Below are 25,260 nucleotides of genomic sequence, written 5' to 3'. Positions count from 1 at the left end.
AATTGCCCGCAATTAACGTAGTTACATAAAATAAGCCAGTGGCTTAAAAGTGATACCTATACGATCCCAGGTAAGTCTGTCGCAGACCAATATTTATTTAAACAGTGAGAGTAAAAACAAGTTATTGTATATTAAAAAAAATGGAAAATACAAGATTCTCAAAAAACACGTGGCGGAAAAAAAATAGCTGTGAAAAATATTAATTTTTGACGTGAAAAAAAACAATGCTTCATTTGTTAAACAAAAATGAATGAATCAGAATGCAGAATGAATAAATAAACAAATGAATGAATCTGTGAAAAATTTAAAAATCTTATTGAGTGCAAAGTTGCTGGGGACGAAAAATAAGAGATGTTTGTTTTTATAACTTATGTTTGTTTGTATGAATAACTTTAAAGCACAATTTTTATTTTTGTGTAAGTAAACAAACATGACTATTTAAATAAAAATCTATAACATCTCTAATTTTCCGTCCCTGGAAAAGTGGTATTTTTTTCCGCATCTGCAAAATAAATAAATGTTTTAATAAATAATTAAAAATACATAAATAATTTTTTACAACAAAATAAAATAAATCATGTGACCGAAAACAAAAGTTTGCAAATTTCTTCTCGATATTTTTTAAATTTTCTTATATTTTTAGACAAGGCTGATGGTAAATCTATAAAAAAAATGGAAGGCTAAGTCGTTCCATCTTAAGCATGTTATCCGAGGAACTTGTTCTGTCCCACTACTTGGAGGGGGCAAAACAAGAAGAAGCTCAGTCTACCCAAAGTTCGTCCGCGCCTTATTAAGTAAGTTTTTATTGAGGCTGAAAGGACTTATGGTTGGTAAGTTTAATTTTTAAAAGACTTCTGGGATTTTTACATTGAATGCCAAAGATAACATTTAATTTATTATAAATAAATCTTACAAATAACGATTACTTTCGGTCACCTCCCGAAAAGTCGCTGCCGAAGGCAATGCGGTGCGTTAAAAACTTGAGTTGTACCAAAAAAAGGCAACGCTGGCACCAGATGCTGAGGAGGAGGTGCCAGCGACCACGATAACACCGGGAACCCCCGAGCTCAAATTTTAAAATAAATAAAAAAAATTACAACTGAAATTTTATTTGCTGCTAAGCGCTCAACGTGTGCTGAATGTGCGCTTTTTCGCTGCTTGAATGAGCGCTCAACTTGTGCTTTCTCCGCTGCTTAATCGAGCGCTCAACGTGTGCTGATTGTGTGCTTTTTCCGCTGCTTAATCGAGCGCTCAACATGTGCTTTTTTTGCTGCTCAAAAAAGCGCTCAAAAGGGTGCTCAAAAAAGCGCTCAATGCGTGCTAGTTTTTGTGCACTGATGAACCCTAGGACATGCCTATGCTAATTTAAGCACTCAATTCCATACAAATTGTGCGCTTATTGAGCGCTCAGTGATGAACTTTTTGCAGTGATTGAGTGCTCAATAAGCGCTGAATGGTACTGCAGGGAAGCTTTAAACTACTAGTTTACATAAATAAAAACATTCGTTGAACATCCATTTATTTTTATTTTTATTTCGTTGTGCACCATGCTACATTGCGGGTGAACATTGAAAACTTCGGTCACACTATAAAGAATACGATTTTTCGACTAGTGAACCTCCTAGCCAATCTGCGAACTAGGCTTAATGCAGAAAACCCTCTGTCTGACCAGACTATTACCAAATGGTATAGATCTAGAATCGAGCATTGTGAGTTCCACGGTTAAACTGCGGGTTTCCCGTCATTAAGCCTAGTATTTACATTGAAGAAATCCGCGAGCTAACCATAGGTGTCAAATACCCGGCTAACGCTTTTCATCGGGTGTGTTTTTCAGCGTGGTACTCAGATGAGCTAAGGAAATACCAGAAAAAATACCGGAATTGGCGAGTGAATTTCGAAAAACGCCGTTAGTCGCGGCCCAAAGAATAAGAAATTTAACCTTTGGAGGTGTTCGTGCAAAAGCAGTGCAGAAACTAAAAATTAAAAATGGAAGGAAACCCCAAAAACGCATGCAGGCGGTCAGTGCAGATGAAAAAGGACGCCTTATCCAAGCTGTTGCCCATTATTGTGGGACTCCACCGACAGGAAGCAATACCACAAATGGGCAAATCCGCTGAATAGTTGAAGTGCTGAAGGAGATCCAGTAGAAATTGGGGATAAACTTCTGTTTAGCTCCAACGCCCGATTTTGTTCAAACTTTCCATATCGACGTGTTTTTGGGTCTTGATTACGGGAAAAATAGTCAAAATTGGCGCAAATAACGGGATCTTGGAAAATAAAAACCTTACATTTTTTTGAATTTTTAATGTTTTGTCCAAAAATATAAGGAAATCAAAGAATGTTTCATACAAAAACAGAAGATACTTACAAAACGGATCTTTTTTATTATAATCACTTTTTCCGAAATCATCATGGCTTTTGAATAAAACCAAAAAAAATATTTTTAATAGGAGGTGAACTTTTAAGAACATTGCAATATCCCCCCTTAAAAAATGGCGTCAGGTAGTTTCGATTAATCAACAGACTTTTTTCACGATATATCTTGTAGACACATACATACTGAAGATAGTACTAAGACCCGAGGAAGTCAAGCGCCGCAAACAAAAATTTTCGGGACGATTTTTGTTAAAAATTTTTTTTTTTCGGCGGCATTAGAAGTGCTTTTTATATCATTTTTGTTTTCTTACCTTAATTTTTAACTACGTCAACTGAAATGCTCTATACAACATTTATATTTTTTCTTATACTTTTAATTTAGACATTATTATTTTAATTTCGTGTTCTTAAAAATTTAAATGCCGTTCTCGTGTTTTGGTCGTACCATCACTAAAACATCGAGTGACATCGATATCAATATCGACACACCGATATAACAACAAGCTTTCGTGCGATATATCTGGCCAAATGGCGCAAGTGTGCTCCAACGGTTTATTATTTTCAAAACTCGTAAAAATGTAATCTTATTTAGCGTTTTTAACGAAAACTATTAAATTTACAGAAAAAATGTGAAAACTTAAATTACTCATTTCTTTAATAGCTTTTATTTTTCCCTGGCAATCTTTGATTAAGTTAATATATCCGAAGATATCTACGAAAAAACAGTATTTACCGTTATTTTCCATGGTTCCGTTATTTGCGCCAACTTTGACTATTTTTCCCGTAATCAGGACACCAAATAAGGTGGATATTGAAAGTTTGGACGAAGTCGGGCGTTGGAGCGAAACGGAAGTTCACCCAGAATGGGAAGGAACATGTCGAGTGGGACTCGTTCCCTTCACCGACATCTTGCTTGGTCGTGTCCTCGCATAGATGGTAAGTTCTGGTCAAAATAATTTGGGAACGTTGTCTTAATTAAGAATATTTTTAGCAGAACCATCAGTAATACGATCTCCGACGACCTCTCCATTAGGACTCCGGACACAACCACCACCAGCTAATTGGCAGCTTAAGCGAAGCTGGAGGACGCGCTGGGCTCTATAGGGAGGAGGAAAAAAGGGCGCCCGCTAAGTGAAAGTTGGAGGAGCAATTGCCAGGATGCTGGACGACCAATCCGGCTCGCTCTTCCTCAAGGTCAAATTTGCTTATTGGAATTCGGAGCTGGAATGCAGATGGCGCGGAAAAGATGGCGAAGGAACCGTGGGACGAGAAGGAAGCTTTAAACTACTTATTTACATAAATAATAACATTCGTTGAACATTCCATTTATTTTTATTTTTGTTTTTTTGTGGACCAACAGACTCCTCTTTTTATACCCTTGCAGAGGGTATTATGATTTCAGTCAGAAGTTTGCAACGCAGTGAAGTGACGTTACCAACCCCATAAAGTATATATATTCTAGATCAGCATCACTAGACGAGTCGATCTAGCCATGTCCGTCTGTGCGTCCGTTTCTACGCAAACTAGTCTCGAAGTTTTAAAGCTATCGGGCTGAAACTTTCCCAAAAGTTTTCTTTCTTTTGCATGTATTATATAAGTTGAACCCAGCCTGATCGGACAACTATATCATTTAAAAAATTATTTCTTTGGTGTTTTTTAACATATAACCTCCTACTCTTGGAAATAACATTTTTTCATTAATTCTGAATTTTAAATTTAATTGTTGTGGGAGTCAGTATTTTCGGCTAAGTTGGCATTCCTAGTTAAGACATTACCCATGGTAATTAACATAAATAGCCCAGATGCAACCCTTCAGTAGCAAGGATCCGATCCTCGCTAGAATACCAAAAATACCAGTTTTATGGATTTTGGGGATTTTGTGCATCCTACATCCACTCTAGACGCCACGATTTCCTCCTCTTTGTCGCAAGCTTCTCCCGAGATCGGTTCGTTCTCTGCAAAAAGTGCTATAATTTTCAAACCCGTCCGCATCCACACATCCGCGTGTGAAATTCTAGGAATTTTGGTTGAGCAGTACGACCTGTTATCACTCCCAATATTGGTGGTAAGATTATTCGACGATATATTGGAAAAATCTAATTGTAATTCCTGGAAAACAGCAGTGACCAGAGACACGTGCAAATTCTCGGAATTGACGGAAGTTTTACAGCCCTCCCTCTGCGCACAGCAAGGAGCAGGTGCCGCGTGCAGCGATTCATCAGCGGAACCATACATTTCTTCAGCGCCAGGCCATAATCGCCATTTGGGATTCTTATACCGCACACCGCGTGAATGGAATCTGTCTTCTTTGCCACACCTGGATTAATTTCATCATCGGCATACCATAAGCGGCTTCAAAAATCGCCGCAGTCAACCCGCGTGAGGTTTTGACCTTGCCAAGCCCGCACCACGATCTACAAGTCAGATCAAGTTGCAGTTCGGGCGAAAAACGCACCGGCGCCGATTCGGCGTAATTCGGACAAGACATCGGAGGCGGACGCCGCATCCCAATTGGAATTTCAGTTCCAATTCTGCTTCCAGTTAATTTTGGCCGGGACTGCCAACTCGTTTTTGTATCGCTAAAGCGATTGTAGTTTAATTTTCTTATTCTAAATATTTGTACGACAAGTTTCTAATTTAATTTACGATTCCTATTTAGCTTTTATACTTGCGTTTGTGCTTACGACATAGTATGACATATATACACCTAAATTAAATTATCCTACAGCGCACATCGATCGTCATCAGGCCTGCTGACTTCGTTGGACGGCATAGCCGTAAATCATTTACATTCCTACATATATATTCATTCTTTTCTGAGCCCGCACACTTTTGGTACCAATATATACATGTAATTTTTCCACATTCGCGTATTGATATAAATATTAAATAAGAATCGTTTGCACTTATATAATTTAACGTAATACGCCTAAGTGATTTCCTGTAATTTTTGAATAAGCTTGCCGCATATCGATAAAATATGTAATCAGTTTCGTAATAATTTAACGTAAACAAAATATCCATTTCTTTTCCTATTTGATAATCTTGTACTGACACTCGATCATATAGAGAGTCTTTTGGCGTAAAGAACGCTTAGTTCTAAGGCTTTAGTGTTAGGATTTGTAGTATTAAGAACCATGAACCATATTATCGTATTTGCCGTATTAAATGAAATTTAAGATGAATTAGTTTGTGATCTTTTGAGGGCACCTTAGAGGATGTAGCGCAGCGGTTGTTTTAAGGGTGGAGTCTAATGTGACTTCACAGGTAGGGTGGGTATAGAAGGTGGCCAATAACATCTGGGCCTCCGTCTTCGATAGGTACAGTCTCTCGTCCGAATCTTAGCCGATGGGTTAAAAATCCTTATCGTTACCGTCTCTCTGTCTACTATTGTTAGTTCTGTGACACTCTTGTTTCATCTTAAGACAAACCCACACCCATCTCCCTGAGCAGGCCGGTCAAAGCGTAGACAGAGGTGTTAGGGTGGACAACGCTCAGAGAGTGTGTTCGTTACAGAATTAAATGGCGCCCAACAATGGAGCAAGCCCGATGCCTGATCAGGCATCTGTCGTTTGACAGCCGAGCTTCCCGAAAATATTTCAATCCATCCATTTTTGTAAAATTGTAGTTTCAGTTAGTATTTCATTTTTGACTTGGATTTGATGGTACTCTGGATAGATTCGGAGCCATACCAGCAGAAATGTTATACTTTTGTTACATGTTTTTTCTATCAGTTCGGTCATACTCGGACATTATAGTTAAAAACATTCCATTTTGATTATTTGATACTTCGGAATTTTAGTTCTGATTTAAGGTCGGTTCTTTACCAAGTTTTCAGTTTTCAAACCACATCTTCTATCCAATCAAAATCGAGATTTGTTCTAGCTGGAAAAATTCGGCTAGTCCCTCTTTTGATTGGTTAGACCTCAAAATACTATTTTTATATAATTGATTCCGCAAACATTTTCAGTTAATAATTAGTACCTATCGAACGAAAATCAACCTGCTGCTACATTACTCCTCAGGATAAGCCCCTCTTATTTTTATGACACTACCGCATTCCGTATTTCTCAAGGATCTTTCTCGTCTTGTCATTGTTGAATGATTATCGTATACTTCTATCGCATATCGTACATTTCTATCGCATATCGTATATCTTCCATTTCTCTTTTTAAGTTTTTGAGTTTAGTTAGTTGTTAGTTAGGTTTGAAATCGTTTAAAAATGTCGGTTAGGCACAGCAACGAGAACCTAGTTTCTCTAGGTGATGATGACTCAGTGACGTGCACGCTCTGCAATGGAGTAGTTTTCGAATTGGATTTAATGGAAACTGCTTGTAAACATTGCTTTCATAAGGCTTGTCTACAAAACTGGCTGCAGGATAACAACACTTGCCCAACATGCTCTCAACCATGTTCTCAGTCCCAGACGGTATCTAATCAGAATTCCGGTATGCAAAATCGAATGATGACCAGATCTAGGTCTCGTAACGCCGATAATCAGAACAATATTATCGTCTCTCAGAATGGCAACTCGAATCCCCATCAAGACAATAGGCAAACCAATGACTCAGATGTAAGCGAAGACCCAGATCAGCAAAGTCTTGCGAATCAAATGCGAGCATTTCAAAAAAGCATGTTAGACAACCAGAAAACATTTCAAGTAACCACGACAGATACAATCACAGAAAAAATGACTCAGATGTTTAGCCAATTGAATAGGTCCACCTTTGTGGATAACAATACGCAGCACGAATTCCGTAACAATTCAGGACAAGTCGGTTTCCAGAACAATCAGGGTCAAAACAGTCAGCGAGTTGGGAACTCTCCGGATGTGCGAAGCAATCGCAGCGATCTTTCCTTGGATCGTCCTGACAGAATTTCAAATGTGATTTCCAACTGGCGAATCAAATTCAGTGGGTCAGCTGACGACATCGCAGTTGAGGATTTTATATACCGAGTAAACTGTCTCACTACACAAAGCCTAAACGGAAATTTCGATTTGTTGTCGCAGTTTGCAAATTTGCTATTTGCAGGTCCTGCTCTATCTTTTTACTGGCATGTTCATAGGTCGGTAGATGACATGAACTGGCTTGTATTATGCAGACGCTTAAAGGAGAGATACTCAGATCAGAGATCAGACCGTGAAATAAAAAGTGCCACACGTCGTCGTAAGCAGGGTTCAAACGAAAGTTTTGACGACTTTCTTGACGCAATGCTTATCATAGCTAATTCCCTCCGAGAGCCCATGCATGATAGAGAGTTAGCCAGCGAAGTGCGCCACAATCTTAAGCCAGACTTGAAACTTGAGTTACTGCATGTTGACACCCCTTCTTTGGAAGCTTTGCGTAAGGCGTGTCACCGCCACGAAGAATTTTATCGCGGCACTAAATTTTAAAGCGTTGACTTCTCCTGACTCCTTTTTCAGTTTTTATTATTAGTCACAGGGACTAAAAATCAAAACTGTGGTTGTGGGAGTCAGTATTTTCGGCTAAGTTGGCATTCCTAGTTAAGACATTACCCATGGTAATTAACATAAATAGCCCAGATGCAACCCTTCAGTAGCAAGGATCCGATCCTCGCTAGAATACCAAAAATACCAGTTTTATGGATTTTGGGGATTTTGTGCATCCTACATCCACTCTAGACGCCACGATTTCCTCCTCTTTGTCGCAAGCTTCTCCCGAGATCGGTTCGTTCTCTGCAAAAAGTGCTATAATTTTCAAACCCGTCCGCATCCACACATCCGCGTGTGAAATTCTAGGAATTTTGGTTGAGCAGTACGACCTGTTATCACTCCCAATATTGGTGGTAAGATTATTCGACGATATATTGGAAAAATCTAATTGTAATTCCTGGAAAACAGCAGTGACCAGAGACACGTGCAAATTCTCGGAATTGACGGAAGTTTTACAGCCCTCCCTCTGCGCACAGCAAGGAGCAGGTGCCGCGTGCAGCGATTCATCAGCGGAACCATACATTTCTTCAGCGCCAGGCCATAATCGCCATTTGGGATTCTTATACCGCACACCGCGTGAATGGAATCTGTCTTCTTTGCCACACCTGGATTAATTTCATCATCGGCATACCATAAGCGGCTTCAAAAATCGCCGCAGTCAACCCGCGTGAGGTTTTGACCTTGCCAAGCCCGCACCACGATCTACAAGTCAGATCAAGTTGCAGTTCGGGCGAAAAACGCACCGGCGCCGATTCGGCGTAATTCGGACAAGACATCGGAGGCGGACGCCGCATCCCAATTGGAATTTCAGTTCCAATTCTGCTTCCAGTTAATTTTGGCCGGGACTGCCAACTCGTTTTTGTATCGCTAAAGCGATTGTAGTTTAATTTTCTTATTCTAAATATTTGTACGACAAGTTTCTAATTTAATTTACGATTCCTATTTAGCTTTTATACTTGCGTTTGTGCTTACGACATAGTATGACATATATACACCTAAATTAAATTATCCTACAGCGCACATCGATCGTCATCAGGCCTGCTGACTTCGTTGGAGAGTTCGTAAGTACGGCATAGCCGTAAATCATTTACATTCCTACATATATATTCATTCTTGTCTGAGCCCGCACACTTTTGGTACCAATATATACATGTAATTTTTCCACATTCGCGTATTGATATAAATATTAAATAAGAATCGTTTGCACTTATATAATTTAACGTAATACGCCTAAGTGATTTCCTGTAATTTTTGAATAAGCTTGCCGCATATCGATAAAATATGTAATCAGTTTCGTAATAATTTAACGTAAACAAAATATCCATTTCTTTTCCTATTTGATAATCTTGTACTGACACTCGATCATATAGAGAGTCTTTTGGCGTAAAGAACGCTTAGTTCTAAGGCTTTAGTGTTAGGATTTGTAGTATTAAGAACCATGAACCATATTATCGTATTTGCCGTATTAAATGAAATTTAAGATGAATTAGTTTGTGATCTTTTGAGGGCACCTTAGAGGATGTAGCGCAGCGGTTGTTTTAAGGGTGGAGTCTAATGTGACTTCACAGGTAGGGTGGGTATAGAAGGTGGCCAATAACATCTGGGCCTCCGTCTTCGATAGGTACAGTCTCTCGTCCGAATCTTAGCCGATGGGTTAAAAATCCTTATCGTTACCGTCTCTCTGTCTACTATTGTTAGTTCTGTGACACTCTTGTTTCATCTTAAGACAAACCCACACCCATCTCCCTGAGCAGGCCGGTCAAAGCGTAGACAGAGGTGTTAGGGTGGACAACGCTCAGAGAGTGTGTTCGTTACAGAATTAAATGGCGCCCAACAATGGAGCAAGCCCGATGCCTGATCAGGCATCTGTCGTTTGACAGCCGAGCTTCCCGAAAATATTTCAATCCATCCATTTTTGTAAAATTGTAGTTTCAGTTAGTATTTCATTTTTGACTTGGATTTGATGGTACTCTGGATAGATTCGGAGCCATACCAGCAGAAATGTTATACTTTTGTTACATGTTTTTTCTATCAGTTCGGTCATACTCGGACATTATAGTTAAAAACATTCCATTTTGATTATTTGATACTTCGGAATTTTAGTTCTGATTTAAGGTCGGTTCTTTACCAAGTTTTCAGTTTTCAAACCACATCTTCTATCCAATCAAAATCGAGATTTGTTCTAGCTGGAAAAATTCGGCTAGTCCCTCTTTTGATTGGTTAGACCTCAAAATACTATTTTTATATAATTGATTCCGCAAACATTTTCAGTTAATAATTAGTACCTATCGAACGAAAATCAACCTGCTGCTACATTACTCCTCAGGATAAGCCCCTCTTATTTTTATGACACTACCGCATTCCGTATTTCTCAAGGATCTTTCTCGTCTTGTCATTGTTGAATGATTATCGTATACTTCTATCGCATATCGTACATTTCTATCGCATATCGTATATCTTCCATTTCTCTTTTTAAGTTTTTGAGTTTAGTTAGTTGTTAGTTAGGTTTGAAATCGTTTAAAAATGTCGGTTAGGCACAGCAACGAGAACCTAGTTTCTCTAGGTGATGATGACTCAGTGACGTGCACGCTCTGCAATGGAGTAGTTTTCGAATTGGATTTAATGGAAACTGCTTGTAAACATTGCTTTCATAAGGCTTGTCTACAAAACTGGCTGCAGGATAACAACACTTGCCCAACATGCTCTCAACCATGTTCTCAGTCCCAGACGGTATCTAATCAGAATTCCGGTATGCAAAATCGAATGATGACCAGATCTAGGTCTCGTAACGCCGATAATCAGAACAATATTATCGTCTCTCAGAATGGCAACTCGAATCCCCATCAAGACAATAGGCAAACCAATGACTCAGATGTAAGCGAAGACCCAGATCAGCAAAGTCTTGCGAATCAAATGCGAGCATTTCAAAAAAGCATGTTAGACAACCAGAAAACATTTCAAGTAACCACGACAGATACAATCACAGAAAAAATGACTCAGATGTTTAGCCAATTGAATAGGTCCACCTTTGTGGATAACAATACGCAGCACGAATTCCGTAACAATTCAGGACAAGTCGGTTTCCAGAACAATCAGGGTCAAAACAGTCAGCGAGTTGGGAACTCTCCGGATGTGCGAAGCAATCGCAGCGATCTTTCCTTGGATCGTCCTGACAGAATTTCAAATGTGATTTCCAACTGGCGAATCAAATTCAGTGGGTCAGCTGACGACATCGCAGTTGAGGATTTTATATACCGAGTAAACTGTCTCACTACACAAAGCCTAAACGGAAATTTCGATTTGTTGTCGCAGTTTGCAAATTTGCTATTTGCAGGTCCTGCTCTATCTTTTTACTGGCATGTTCATAGGTCGGTAGATGACATGAACTGGCTTGTATTATGCAGACGCTTAAAGGAGAGATACTCAGATCAGAGATCAGACCGTGAAATAAAAAGTGCCACACGTCGTCGTAAGCAGGGTTCAAACGAAAGTTTTGACGACTTTCTTGACGCAATGCTTATCATAGCTAATTCCCTCCGAGAGCCCATGCATGATAGAGAGTTAGCCAGCGAAGTGCGCCACAATCTTAAGCCAGACTTGAAACTTGAGTTACTGCATGTTGACACCCCTTCTTTGGAAGCTTTGCGTAAGGCGTGTCACCGCCACGAAGAATTTTATCGCGGCACTAAATTTTAAAGCGTTGACTTCTCCTGACTCCTTTTTCAGTTTTTATTATTAGTCACAGGGACTAAAAATCAAAACTGTGGTTGTGGGAGTCAGTATTTTCGGCTAAGTTGGCATTCCTAGTTAAGACATTACCCATGGTAATTAACATAAATAGCCCAGATGCAACCCTTCAGTAGCAAGGATCCGATCCTCGCTAGAATACCAAAAATACCAGTTTTATGGATTTTGGGGATTTTGTGCATCCTACATCCACTCTAGACGCCACGATTTCCTCCTCTTTGTCGCAAGCTTCTCCCGAGATCGGTTCGTTCTCTGCAAAAAGTGCTATAATTTTCAAACCCGTCCGCATCCACACATCCGCGTGTGAAATTCTAGGAATTTTGGTTGAGCAGTACGACCTGTTATCACTCCCAATATTGGTGGTAAGATTATTCGACGATATATTGGAAAAATCTAATTGTAATTCCTGGAAAACAGCAGTGACCAGAGACACGTGCAAATTCTCGGAATTGACGGAAGTTTTACAGCCCTCCCTCTGCGCACAGCAAGGAGCAGGTGCCGCGTGCAGCGATTCATCAGCGGAACCATACATTTCTTCAGCGCCAGGCCATAATCGCCATTTGGGATTCTTATACCGCACACCGCGTGAAAGGAATCTGTCTTCTTTGCCACACCTGGATTAATTTCATCATCGGCATACCATAAGCGGCTTCAAAAATCGCCGCAGTCAACCCGCGTGAGGTTTTGACCTTGCCAAGCCCGCACCACGATCTACAAGTCAGATCAAGTTGCAGTTCGGGCGAAAAACGCACCGGCGCCGATTCGGCGTAATTCGGTCAAGACATCGGAGGCGGACGCCGCATCCCAATTGGAATTTCAGTTCCAATTCTGCTTCCAGTTAATTTTGGCCGGGACTGCCAACTCGTTTTTGTATCGCTAAAGCGATTGTAGTTTAATTTTCTTATTCTAAATATTTGTACGACAAGTTTCTAATTTAATTTACGATTCCTATTTAGCTTTTATACTTGCGTGTGTGCTTACGACATAGTATGACATATATACACCTAAATTAAATTATCCTACAGCGCACATCGATCGTCATCAGGCCTGCTGACTTCGTTGGAGAGTTCGTAAGTACGGCATAGCCGTAAATCATTTACATTCCTACATATATATTCATTCTTGTCTGAGCCCGCACACTTTTGGTACCAATATATACATGTAATTTTTCCACATTCGCGTATTGATATAAATATTAAATAAGAATCGTTTGCACTTATATAATTTAACGTAATACGCCTAAGTGATTTCCTGTAATTTTTGAATAAGCTTGCCGCATATCGATAAAATATGTAATCAGTTTCGTAATAATTTAACGTAAACAAAATATCCATTTCTTTTCCTATTTGATAATCTTGTACTGACACTCGATCATATAGAGAGTCTTTTGGCGTAAAGAACGCTTAGTTCTAAGGCTTTAGTGTTAGGATTTGTAGTATTAAGAACCATGAACCATATTATCGTATTTGCCGTATTAAATGAAATTTAAGATGAATTAGTTTGTGATCTTTTGAGGGCACCTTAGAGGATGTAGCGCAGCGGTTGTTTTAAGGGTGGAGTCTAATGTGACTTCACAGGTAGGGTGGGTATAGAAGGTGGCCAATAACATCTGGGCCTCCGTCTTCGATAGGTACAGTCTCTCGTCCGAATCTTAGCCGATGGGTTAAAAATCCTTATCGTTACCGTCTCTCTGTCTACTATTGTTAGTTCTGTGACACTCTTGTTTCATCTTAAGACAAACCCACACCCATCTCCCTGAGCAGGCCGGTCAAAGCGTAGACAGAGGTGTTAGGGTGGACAACGCTCAGAGAGTGTGTTCGTTACAGAATTAAATGGCGCCCAACAATGGAGCAAGCCCGATGCCTGATCAGGCATCTGTCGTTTGACAGCCGAGCTTCCCGAAAATATTTCAATCCATCCATTTTTGTAAAATTGTAGTTTCAGTTAGTATTTCATTTTTGACTTGGATTTGATGGTACTCTGGATAGATTCGGAGCCATACCAGCAGAAATGTTATACTTTTGTTACATGTTTTTTCTATCAGTTCGGTCATACTCGGACATTATAGTTAAAAACATTCCATTTTGATTATTTGATACTTCGGAATTTTAGTTCTGATTTAAGGTCGGTTCTTTACCAAGTTTTCAGTTTTCAAACCACATCTTCTATCCAATCAAAATCGAGATTTGTTCTAGCTGGAAAAATTCGGCTAGTCCCTCTTTTTATTGGTTAGACCTCAAAATACTATTTTTATATAATTGATTCCGCAAACATTTTCAGTTAATAATTAGTACCTATCGAACGAAAATCAACCTGCTGCTACATTACTCCTCAGGATAAGCCCCTCTTATTTTTATGACACTACCGCATTCCGTATTTCTCAAGGATCTTTCTCGTCTTGTCATTGTTGAATGATTATCGTATACTTCTATCGCATATCGTACATTTCTATCGCATATCGTATATCTTCCATTTCTCTTTTTAAGTTTTTGAGTTTAGTTAGTTGTTAGTTAGGTTTGAAATCGTTTAAAAATGTCGGTTAGGCACAGCAACGAGAACCTAGTTTCTCTAGGTGATGATGACTCAGTAACGTGCACGCTCTGCAATGGAGTAGTTTTCGAATTGGATTTAATGGAAACTGCTTGTAAACATTGCTTTCATAAGGCTTGTCTACAAAACTGGCTGCAGGATAACAACACTTGCCCAACATGCTCTCAACCATGTTCTCAGTCCCAGACGGTATCTAATCAGAATTCCGGTATGCAAAATCGAATGATGACCAGATCTAGGTCTCGTAACGCCGATAATCAGAACAATATTATCGTCTCTCAGAATGGCAACTCGAATCCCCATCAAGACAATAGGCAAACCAATGACTCAGATGTAAGCGAAGACCCAGATCAGCAAAGTCTTGCGAATCAAATGCGAGCATTTCAAAAAAGCATGTTAGACAACCAGAAAACATTTCAAGTAACCACGACAGATACAATCACAGAAAAAATGACTCAGATGTTTAGCCAATTGAATAGGTCCACCTTTGTGGATAACAATACGCAGCACGAATTCCGTAACAATTCAGGACAAGTCGGTTTCCAGAACAATCAGGGTCAAAACAGTCAGCGAGTTGGGAACTCTCCGGATGTGCGAAGCAATCGCAGCGATCTTTCTTTGGATCGTCCTGACAGAATTTCAAATGTGATTTCCAACTGGCGAATCAAATTCAGTGGGTCAGCTGACGACATCGCAGTTGAGGATTTTATATACCGAGTAAACTGTCTCACTACACAAAGCCTAAACGGAAATTTTGATTTGTTGTCGCAGTTTGCAAATTTGCTATTTGCAGGTCCTGCTCTATCTTTTTACTGGCGTGTTCATAGGTCGGTAGATGACATGAACTGGCTTGTATTATGCAGACGCTTAAAGGAGAGATACTCAGATCAGAGATCAGACCGTGAAATAAAAAGTGCCACACGTCGTCGTAAGCAGGGTTCAAACGAAAGTTTTGACGACTTTCTTGACGCAATGCTTATCATAGCTAATTCCCTCCGAGAGCCCATGCATGATAGAGAGTTAGCCAGCGAAGTGCGCCACAATCTTAAGCCAGACTTGAAACTTGAGTTACTGCATGTTGACACCCCTTCTTTGGAAGCTTTGCGTAAGGCGTGTCACCGTCACGAAGAATTTTATCGCGGCACTAAATTTTAAAGCGTTGACTTCTCCTGACTCCTTTTTCAGTTTTTATTATTAGTCACAGGGACTAAAAATCAAAACTGTGGTTGTGGGAGTCAGTATTTTCGGCTAAGTTGGCATTCCTAGTTAAGACATTACCCATGGTAATTAACATAAATAGCCCAGATGCAACCCTTCAGTAGCAAGGATCCGATCCTCGCTAGAATACCAAAAATACCAGTTTTATGGATTTTGGGGATTTTGTGCATCCTACATCCACTCTAGACGCCACGATTTCCTCCTCTTTGTCGCAAGCTTCTCCCGAGATCGGTTCGTTCTCTGCAAAAAGTGCTATAATTTTCAAACCCGTCCGCATCCACACATCCGCGTGTGAAATTCTAGGAATTTTGGTTGAGCAGTACGACCTGTTATCACTCCCAATATTGGTGGTAAGATTATTCGACGATATATTGGAAAAATCTAATTGTAATTCCTGGAAAACAGCAGTGACCAGAGACACGTGCAAATTCTCGGAATTGACGGAAGTTTTACAGCCCTCCCTGTGCGCACAGCAAGGAGCAGGTGCCGCGTGCAGCGATTCATCAGCGGAACCATACATTTCTTCAGCGCCAGGCCATAATCGCCATTTGGGATTCTTATACCGCACACCGCGTGAAAGGAATCTGACTTCTTTGCCACACCTGGATTAATTTCATCATCGGCATACCATAAGCGGCTTCAAAAATCGCAGCAGTCAACCCGCGTGAGGTTTTGACCTTGCCAAGCCCGCACCACGATCTACAAGTCAGATCAAGTTGCAGTTCGGGCGAAAAACGCACCGGCGCCGATTCGGCGTAATTCGGACAAGACATCGGAGGCGGACGCCGCATCCCAATTGGAACTTCAGTTCCAATTCTGCTTCCAGTTAATTTTGGCCGGGACTGCCAACTCGTTTTTGTATCGCTAAAGCGATTGTAGTTTAATTTTCTTATTCTAAATATTTGTACGACAAGTTTCTAATTTAATTTACGATTCCTATTTAGCTTTTATACTTGCGTGTGTGCTTACGACATAGTATGACATATATACACCTAAATTAAATTATCCTACAGCGCACATCGATCGTCATCAGGCCTGCTGACTTCGTTGGACGGCATAGCCGTAAATCATTTACATTCCTACATATATATTCATTCTTTTCTGAGCCCGCACACTTTTGGTACCAATATATACATGTAATTTTTCCACATTCGCGTATTGATATAAATATTAAATAAGAATCGTTTGCACTTATATAATTTAACGTAATACGCCTAAGTGATTTCCTGTAATTTTTGAATAAGCTTGCCGCATATCGATAAAATATGTAATCAGTTTCGTAATAATTTAACGTAAACAAAATATCCATTTCTTTTCCTATTTGATAATCTTGTACTGACACTCGATCATATAGAGAGTCTTTTGGCGTAAAGAACGCTTAGTTCTAAGGCTTTAGTGTTAGGATTTGTAGTATTAAGAACCATGAACCATATTATCGTATTTGCCGTATTAAATGAAATTTAAGATGAATTAGTTTGTGATCTTTTGAGGGCACCTTAGAGGATGTAGCGCAGCGGTTGTTTTAAGGGTGGAGTCTAATGTGACTTCACAGGTAGGGTGGGTATAGAAGGTGGCCAATAACATCTGGGCCTCCGTCTTCGATAGGTACAGTCTCTCGTCCGAATCTTAGCCGATGGGTTAAAAATCCTTATCGTTACCGTCTCTCTGTCTACTATTGTTAGTTCTGTGACACTCTTGTTTCATCTTAAGACAAACCCACACCCATCTCCCTGAGCAGGCCGGTCAAAGCGTAGACAGAGGTGTTAGGGTGGACAACGCTCAGAGAGTGTGTTCGTTACATTGTATCAAAATTGGACTCCTAAAAATCAAGAAAAAAGATTGTCAAAAAGCGCGTGAGCCCATTTGTTGACAGTTCATGAACGGTCGTTCGTAAAATGTGACCGAAACTTTAGGTCGGGTTCCGAACGAATGGTGTCAGTTTAAGAACATTACGGTCTTAGCCTGAGAACATCTAAAAAATCTAAAAAAAAAAACGAGGTTTGTGTACACGCTAGACTTTCTGGACGCCTGGTAAAGATTTATTTAATTTCCCACCTTATGTTTTGTTATTGCTAGAATTCAATGTATTTTGGATATTTTGCTGAAGACAAAGAATTTATTTATTAATAGAAGTGCATATAAACGTTAGAAATATTATTTTTATAAAACTTACAATTCACAACCGTCTTCTCGCGGACTCGAACCTGTGCTACCATGTGTCGGAGCCGGACGCTCTAGCAGCTGGACCACCGAGCCAATTTTTTGAGCTCGGACAATCGGGACACTAGACCTACATACATGTTTTTATGAACGATGTTGATAATTTATCGATTTCGATAGACTTTAACGCGTCTATCGCAGCTTTTTCATGAACGGCGTTCGATATCTGAGAACATTTTTCGCAATTTGAAACCAAGTTGTTCGTCGGTAGAAATTGTTACCAACACCGTTCGATTTTCGTGAACAAACGTTCGAAATGTGAGAACTTAAAATGGAGAACGGATTGTTCGCATTTCATGAAAAATGTTCTTGATTTTTTTCGTTCTTTTTTTTCTGGGTGTAGGAACGAACGGAAAAGTGGTGGGAGAATAAAATGAAACAAATTATAGCTTCGGTGCTTTTTGACATATTATCTTAAAGTATTTGGAATATAATTTTTTTTATTTTTAGGAACTTCGAATTCAGTTTAATAAAAATCGGACGACTCTAACCTATAGCTGTCAAAGAAACGGACAGATAAAAATAATAAAATAATTATTTGTAAAAATTTTTTGCTCTGTTGATTTTGATCGTATTTTCGTTTACTCTGGGATATAGAATATTTTATCTTTTCAGCATTACGAACTTAATTTTACACAAATATCAATAATGCTAGCAGCAAGCCTTAAGAATTTAACATGGTGTTAGTAACATTGATTATGTCTTATAGCTGCAAGGGTATACAAAGTTCGGCTTGCCGAAGTTAACTTACTTTCTTGTTTCAAATATATTGTCGATTACTTGCATGGAAACTTTATGATATAGTTGCCCGATCTTGTCCGATCCGATTTATATATGAGTGATTTTTTGTGAAACGTATCGAAATTTTCTTTATTGTTTCAAAACAGTTTAAAATTTTTTCACGATGCTATACCATTTATATATGATTAAAAAAAAAAAGGAAGAACGCTATAGTCGAGTACCTCGACTATTAGATACCCGTCACTCAGCTTAAGGGACCAAATGGGAATAAAGATATGCAAGCAGCAAAGCGAGATTGAAATGCGCCACCTACCCGCGACCTCAATAAATGGCTATGTGACTGACTTAAGCGTTATGGGCTTTAACCCTCCGTTGTACACACGGGTCTGGCCAGACCTTTTGACTTTGAACCTAAATTTAACACATTTCTATTATAGGTAGCGACTTGGCCTTCAAGGTAGCTTCCTAAAATTTAATTCTCTATCGATTTATGCATATGAGGATTAAACAAGGAAGAACGCTATAGTCGAGTACCTCGACTATCAGATACCCGTTACTCAGCTATATGGAGATATGCAAGCAGCAAAGCGAGATTAAAATGCGCCACCTACCGGCGGTATACAGATTTAAGCGTTATGGGCGTTAGAGTGGGCGTGGCAAATTTTTACTCTACGAGTAACGGGTATAAAAAAGATCCTAGAATAGGACGAAAAAAAGGATTTAAAAAGGTCTGGCTGGACCCCTATGTATTTACCTGCATTTGTATGGGAATATATGGCATATGCGAGGTCAATTAGAAGCATCGAAGGTATATTTTTTGAATTTCTTACCTCTCTCATTGGTTTTGGCATGTATTGAGCTACCTACAGAAGCAAAAATAATAGCAAAATATTTTTGGGTTTGTGAAGAAATACAATTTTTGTTTTGTCCTTTTTTGTTCTTTATTATACCCGTTACTCGTAGAGTAAAAGGGTATACTAGATTCGTCGGAAAGTATGTAACAGGCAGAAGGAAGCGTTTCCGACCCCACAAAGTGTATATATTCTTGATCAGGATCACTAGCCGAGTCGATCTAGCCATGTCCGTCTGTCCGTCTGTCTGTCCGTCCGGATGAACGCTGAGATCTCGGAAACTATGGGAGCTAGGCTATTGAGATTTGGCGTGCAGATTCCTGAGCTTCTTACGCAGCGCAAGTTTGTTTCGGCACAGTGCCACGCCCACTCTAACGCCCACAAACCGCCCAAAACTGTGGCTCCTACAGTTTTGATGCTAGATAGAAAATTTTAACTGAAATGTATTGTTCTTATCAATACCTATCGATTGACCCAAAAAAAAGTTTGCCACGCCCACTTTAACGCCCACAAACCGCAAAAATCTGTGACGCCCACAATTTTCATGCTAGATAAAAAATTTTAACTGAAATGTATTGGTCTCGTCGATACCTATCGATCGATCCGTGATGCCACGCCCACTCTAACGCCCATAACGCTTAAATCTGTATACCGCCGGTAGGTGGCGCATTTTAATCTCGCTTTGCTGCTTGCATATCTCCATATAGCTGAGTAACGGGTATCTGATAGTCGAGGTACTCGACTATAGCGTTCTTCCTTGTTTTGACTCATTTCAAAGAAGGTTGATGAAAGAAAAAGCGATGATTCTGTTGCCAAGCGAGTGGCAAACTGAGAAATGACGCTTGGTTTGATCATACGATTTTCGATATTTGCAAGGACCAATGTTTCCGATAAAGGCTAAATGGACCCAACTAATGGATTGTAGTTAAATAACTATTTTTACAGTTATCCAACACATAAAATATATTTAGTGAATTGTTTTTATAGTTCATATATACCTTAAAATTGACAACGTTAATGATGAATCATAGAATCGTCACTGTAGCATGGTAATTTATGAGCAATATAAAAAAAGTAATTTTCAAATTGCACTTTTTTAAGGTGACTTCATGCTAGGGTGGAAGTATTTAAAAAACTTCGCATAATATATGTTTTAAGTAAGTCTTGTTTTCCGAGTTTGACTTGATAGTCTAAGTGTACAAGACGTTATAACCAGTTGGCAATTATAAGCAACATATTGGAGAAAATTTGTAAGGTTATTGTTGCATACTTTTGCGTGAAAGATTTTACGTCAGGATAACTACTTTTGATAGTTAATAAACTTTTTACTACTGCAAAAACAAAATACACACAATCCTTGATTGTATCTATGTTATTAGTTACTTAACTATTTAATTGTAAGCAAAGCAAAAATTAGTACATACACAACCATTTGTAAAGTACATTTTTTTATAGTTAATATACTATCTGCATTGGTGAATTTTACCAACAACATTTTTTGTGTGTAACTGCAATAGAGAGCAGACCTTTGAATCGAGTGAATTTCGTTGAACGCCGTTAGCCGCGGCCCAAAAAATAAGAACTTTAATCTTTGGCGGTGTTCGTGTAATAACGGTGTGAAATTTGAAAATTAACAAGGACGCTATAGTCCTCGTCTAGTACCTCGTCTATCAGGTACCCGTTACTCAGCTAAAGGGACCAAAGGGAAATGGAGATATGCAAGTAGCAAAGCGAGATTGTAATGCGTCACCTACCCGCTATCTCAATATATGGTTATGTAGGCGGCAGACAGATTTTTTTTGGTTCAGCCGATAGATATTGACGAGATCAATTAATTTCAGTTAAAATTATTTTTCTAGCATTTGTGCGGTTTGTCGGCTTTGTTGGTCGTGGCACCCTGCTGAAACAAACTTTCTAGCTTTTGTAGTTTCCGAGATATCAGCGTTCATCCGGACGGACAGACAGACGGGCATGGCTAGATCGACTCGGCTAGTGATCCTGATCAAGAATATATATACTTTATGGAGTCGGAAACTCTACCCTCTTCCTATTGCATACTTTGCGACGAATCTAGTATACCCTTTTACTCTACGAGTAACGGGTATAAAAATGGAAGGAAAACCCCAAAAACGCCTAAAGGATGTCAGTGCAGATGAAAAAGGAGTCCACGCTGTTGCCCACTATTGTGGGATTTCACCGACAGGAAGCAATTCCACGACAGGGCAAGTCCACAAAATAGTTAAAGTTCTGGAGGAGATCCACTAGAGAATAACAGTGGGAAGGAACATGCCAAGTGAACTTCGCTCCCTACATGGACATAATGCCGGGCGTGTCCTCGCAAAGAAAGTAAGATCTGGCCAAAAGAATTTGTTTACGTTGTACTAATAGAAGTATCTTTTTAGCAGAACCACCCCATACGATCTCCGACGACCTCTCCATTAGCACTCTGTACAACACCACTACCAGCTACTTGGCAGCTTAAGCGGAGCTGGCGGACGCGGTGGTTTCTATATGGAGGAGGCGAAGTCGCGAACGATGATCAGCAGATATCGAGATAGTCGCGGCCATACTGTCCAATTAGGTAGATGCAGCTAGAAGTGATACTACATATTTTTCTTTGTGCTCAAAATTAAATAGCAGCCGGGGTCCCAATACATACCAGCCTGACTTGGCTGCCCAGCAACCGGTGTCCGTTCGACCCGTACCAACGACCATCCAGAAAAGCCTTCTCAGTCGACGCCGACGACATCAAACATTTCCCGGTGAGTCCGTTCCGGTGTACCGCGTCCACCTCATCTCGGGGACTTCCAGCCGTCGCATCGCGGCGTTGGTAGGTATCGCCATTTTGTCGGGCGGCCGAACCTCCGACTGCCCTTGCATAACTCACCGGAGAGCGCCAGTTTTCTTTCCTAGAGACCTGTATCGCTGCAGGCCTCCGGCGGGAAGTCATCAGCCCCGACTATCATCGCCTCCAGGCCCGGCCCAACAGTGGCTGAAATTTAGGAAAAATTAAATACACGTGTACCTTGATTATATATATCGATATTTACTTCCCTGTTTGTGAATTTATCCGGAGTTAGACCCGAGAGCCTTATTTGTCCTCGTTGTTTGCCTAAAGTTTAAAAGGTCGCGAGCAATAGTTAAATGGTATAGCTTACAGTGCAGTTACGTACCTTTTTGGCCTGTCCCTTCTTTTCCCCTGGAGCTCCTCAGGATTAGATGACCATACACACGCGCATCGCGCATGTTCCTTTGAGGGCCGCGTTTCCATGCGAGCTCTACCAATACATGACTGGTAGAGCATAGTTTCCGCGGCGCCTGCACCCTTTTCCAGCAAAACAAATCCTCTGCTTTGACCGCGTAAAAATCCGAGACGGCGGCCAGGTTTCGGTCTTAAAGGCTGAGGAAGGATAGATCTGTTAAGAGGAGCACGTATTTAAACGATTGTACTTACGATATTTATTAAACCTTTGTAATACCCACAATGTGTGAGTAAGCTTTCCCAGTGGGGGAGGTGGAACCGTCGTAGTCGCGAGGAGGGGGCTCCTGCCGACAGAGAATGGATGGTGCCCTGCAGCGCCTCGAGGGCACTCATGGTCGGGTGGGAGCGCTTGGCTAGGTCACCGATAGCCAGCAAATGTAATCTGTTTTTCCGTCAATACTTGTAGTTTTTTTTTGCTTTGTCTACGTTTTTGCCATTAGTGATGACCGATAGTTTGTTAATGTGAGACAGAGAAGTTATCGATACTTATGTTGCGAGCTGTGGCATTAGGGGTATTCCGCCCTGAGAAAAGACTGAGCCAGCGGCACTGCCACCAAAAAAACCAACGTTGGGCCCGAACCCACGACCCTGATATTAAGAGTCTCATGCTCTACCGACTGAGCTAGCCGGGCTGTGGCATTAGGGATACTCTGCCCTGAGAAAAGACTGAGCTAGCGGCACTCCCACCAAAAAAAGCAGTTCGTAACATTGTTTAAATTGCTCCAATTGATTTGTTTTCGGTTTGTCAACTAGGGATGTCGAAAATATATCAAAATATCGATATATCGATTATATATATTTTTTTTAATATTATCATAGCGATATTTTTGAGCCGAAATATCGAATATCGGTACTATTTGTAAATTATATTTTGGTCCTTTCCAATTGTTTTTCGTTTTTCATTCAACCCGTATATATTTATAAATTTTTTAAAGTCCTTTTCTTGGAGACCGTTTTCCTGCCCAAATTTGTGATTATTGAATCAAAATATATAAAGAACATAAGCTTTCATTATATAATTCTTCTATTTAATACAAAATGTGAAATTGACTTAAAAACATTTTTCGATTTCTTCAATTTCTTCATATCTTGTTTGTGAAAGCAAAGGGTGCTGTGTGCTGTGAATTTTAAATGAGCAGTCTGTGATGTCCTTTCCCATTAAAATTTAAATATTTTTTAAATATTTTAAATTGATATTTTCAAATATCATTTTATTTTTTTAAAAAATTCGACAACCTTATTGTCAACAAGCCCCGCTGCTTGACGGTAAGACCATGCTACATGCATTGCAGGTGAACTTGAAAACTTCGGTCACACTACAAAGATTACGATTTTTAGACTAGTAAAACTAGCAGAAACATAGATGTTTTTCGATGTTACATCAATGTTTGCCTGTTAAAACATCGAAAAAGCGATGTTTTCTGCACCTCTAACTCCTAGCCGATCTGAGTACTAGGCTTTAAGAGTACACCCAGAAAAAAAAAGAACGAGAAAAATCAGGATCATTTTTCATGATTTGACAACAATCCTTTTATAGGAAACGAATGCCGCGTGGTCAAATCATGAGCATTTAGGTGAAATTATAAACGCGTCACTGAAAAATGCGTTGCGACAGAAATGGGATGAACACCGTTCTTAAATTTCCATGTTCGTACTTCAAAAATTTGCTTGGTGGTCCAGCTGCGTCCGCCCTTGACACATGGTAGCACAGGTTCGAGTCCGGGAGAATACGTTTTATTAAAATATTATTTCTTATGATTATACAGGTTGGCCCATCTAGCGTTTGCTTTTTGAACTATCGATAATTTTGACTTTGAGCCGCATGACCATCCAATGCGTTTTCGGTTCGCGGAATGGGCTCAGGAGCGCTTGGTCGAAGATGACAATTTTTACCGAAAAATCGTGTTCACTGATGAGGTCCACTTCCACCTCGGTGGTTATGTTAATAAGCAAAACTGTCGCATTTGGGGTTTAGAAAATCCACACGTCGTCTTGGAGAAGCCAATGCATCCACAACGAGTGGCTGTTTGCTGCGGTATGTGGTCGGGTGGCATCTTTGGGCCGTTTTTCTTTGAAAACGAGGAAGGAGCCACCGTAACCGTTAATGATGTCCGCTATCGCGGCATTTTGGAAGACTTTTTCTTTCCCCGAATGGAAGAGGTAGACATAGACGACATATGGTTCCAGCAGGACCGCGCTACGTGCCACACAGCAACGTCACAATCGATCTTTTGCGCGGTACGGCGATGTCAACTGGCCGCCTCGCAGCTGCGATTTGACCCCGTTGGACTATTTTTTGTGGGGTACCGTAAAGGATAAGTGTAACGCCAACCACCCAGAGACGATTGACGACCTAAAGCACGAGATTAAAGTCGCCATCAGGGCCATTGAGGGCCATACCATCGAAAATGTGTTTAAAAATTGGGTCGACCGAATGGGCTACTGTAAAGCCAGCCGAAGCAGCCATATGAACGAAGTGGTGTTTCATACATAAATCGCATTGTTGAGGCTATCCAATAAAAAAAAAATTTTTGAAAAATATAAACTTGTATTTTTATAGCGATTTTAAAACGCAAATCTTTCGTGGGCCACCCTTTATGATTATATGAACTTCTTATAATAAATATAGTCTTTGTCACTAACAAAATATCCAAAATCGTTAAACTCTAACAATACCAACAAAATGTAAGGAAATTAACAGATTTTTTTCTGAGTATAGTACTCAGATCGGCTAAGAGTTTACCTAGTCAAAAACTCTTATTATTTGAAGTTTGACCTAAGTTTCCAAAGATCCCCCGCAATGCACTTAGCATGGTCTTACTATCAAGCAGCTGGGTTTG

The 25,260-nt window shown here is 40.0% G+C and overlaps 4 protein-coding genes across 6 annotated transcripts; 3 read left to right on the top strand and 1 right to left on the bottom strand.

Annotated features, from left to right (window-relative positions):
- The first annotated feature begins 6,598 nt into the window (after nt 1-6,598).
- On the top strand, nt 6,599-9,317 carry LOC118879740 (5'-AMP-activated serine/threonine-protein kinase catalytic subunit alpha). 2 transcript variants are annotated; one of them, XM_070999545.1, is made up of 2 exons: nt 6,599-8,184; nt 8,243-9,317. In XM_070999545.1, the coding sequence occupies exon 1, from the start codon at nt 6,599-6,601 to the stop codon at nt 7,769-7,771; it is 1,173 nt and encodes a 390-aa protein (XP_070855646.1). In that variant the 3' UTR covers nt 7,772-8,184; nt 8,243-9,317. The 2 variants fall into 2 exon arrangements, with proteins under 2 accessions (XP_070855646.1, XP_070855645.1); XM_070999544.1 differs by having other exon boundaries at nt 8,240-9,317.
- Nucleotides 9,318-10,354: 1,037 nt separating this feature from the next.
- Nucleotides 10,355-11,207, top strand: LOC139352205 (polycomb group RING finger protein 3-like). The gene is made up of 2 exons (XM_070994290.1): nt 10,355-11,089; nt 11,166-11,207. Exons 1-2 carry the CDS (start codon nt 10,355-10,357, stop codon nt 11,205-11,207), a joined length of 777 nt encoding a protein of 258 aa, XP_070850391.1.
- Nucleotides 11,208-14,110: 2,903 nt separating this feature from the next.
- On the top strand, nt 14,111-14,963 carry LOC139352204 (polycomb group RING finger protein 3-like). Its single transcript, XM_070994289.1, has 2 exons — nt 14,111-14,845; nt 14,922-14,963. Exons 1-2 carry the CDS (start codon nt 14,111-14,113, stop codon nt 14,961-14,963), a joined length of 777 nt encoding a protein of 258 aa, XP_070850390.1.
- Nucleotides 14,964-21,524: 6,561 nt separating this feature from the next.
- LOC139352151 (uncharacterized) lies at nt 21,525-22,878 on the bottom strand. 2 transcript variants are annotated; one of them, XM_070999549.1, is made up of 5 exons: nt 22,613-22,878; nt 22,332-22,558; nt 22,209-22,270; nt 21,818-22,150; nt 21,525-21,749 (listed from the first exon to the last, which is right to left on the bottom strand). In XM_070999549.1, the coding sequence occupies exons 2-4, from the start codon at nt 22,402-22,404 to the stop codon at nt 22,121-22,123; spliced, it is 165 nt and encodes a 54-aa protein (XP_070855650.1). In that variant the 5' UTR covers nt 22,405-22,558; nt 22,613-22,878; the 3' UTR covers nt 21,525-21,749; nt 21,818-22,120. The 2 variants fall into 2 exon arrangements, with proteins under 2 accessions (XP_070855650.1, XP_070855649.1); XM_070999548.1 differs by having other exon boundaries at nt 21,818-22,270; nt 22,613-22,857.
- Nucleotides 22,879-25,260: the final 2,382 nt, after the last annotated feature.

Source organism: Drosophila suzukii, chromosome 2L (genome assembly GCF_043229965.1).
Source record: "Drosophila suzukii chromosome 2L, CBGP_Dsuzu_IsoJpt1.0, whole genome shotgun sequence".
Taxonomy (NCBI): Eukaryota; Metazoa; Arthropoda; class Insecta; order Diptera; family Drosophilidae; genus Drosophila; species Drosophila suzukii.
The sequence above is the reverse complement of the archived record's forward strand: the minus strand, read 5'-3'. Positions and strand labels throughout refer to the sequence as shown.

Bases quoted from the DNA above. Each gene is read 5' to 3' on its own strand.
- LOC118879740 (XM_070999545.1), top strand. From the start codon at position 6,599: ATGTCGGTTAGGCACAGCAACGAGAACCTAGTTTCTCTAGGTGATGAT.
- LOC139352205 (XM_070994290.1), top strand. From the start codon at position 10,355: ATGTCGGTTAGGCACAGCAACGAGAACCTAGTTTCTCTAGGTGATGAT. The intron at 11,090-11,165 runs GTAAACTGTCTC...TGCTATTTGCAG, and splicing joins TTGAGGATTTTATATACCGA to GTCCTGCTCTATCTTTTTAC.
- LOC139352204 (XM_070994289.1), top strand. From the start codon at position 14,111: ATGTCGGTTAGGCACAGCAACGAGAACCTAGTTTCTCTAGGTGATGAT. The intron at 14,846-14,921 runs GTAAACTGTCTC...TGCTATTTGCAG, and splicing joins TTGAGGATTTTATATACCGA to GTCCTGCTCTATCTTTTTAC.
- LOC139352151 (XM_070999548.1), bottom strand. From the start codon at position 22,108: ATGACTTCCCGCCGGAGGCCTGCAGCGATACAGGTCTCTAGGAAAGAA. The intron at 21,750-21,817 runs GTATGTATTGGG...TATCACTTCTAG, and splicing joins TGGGCAGCCAAGTCAGGCTG to CTGCATCTACCTAATTGGAC.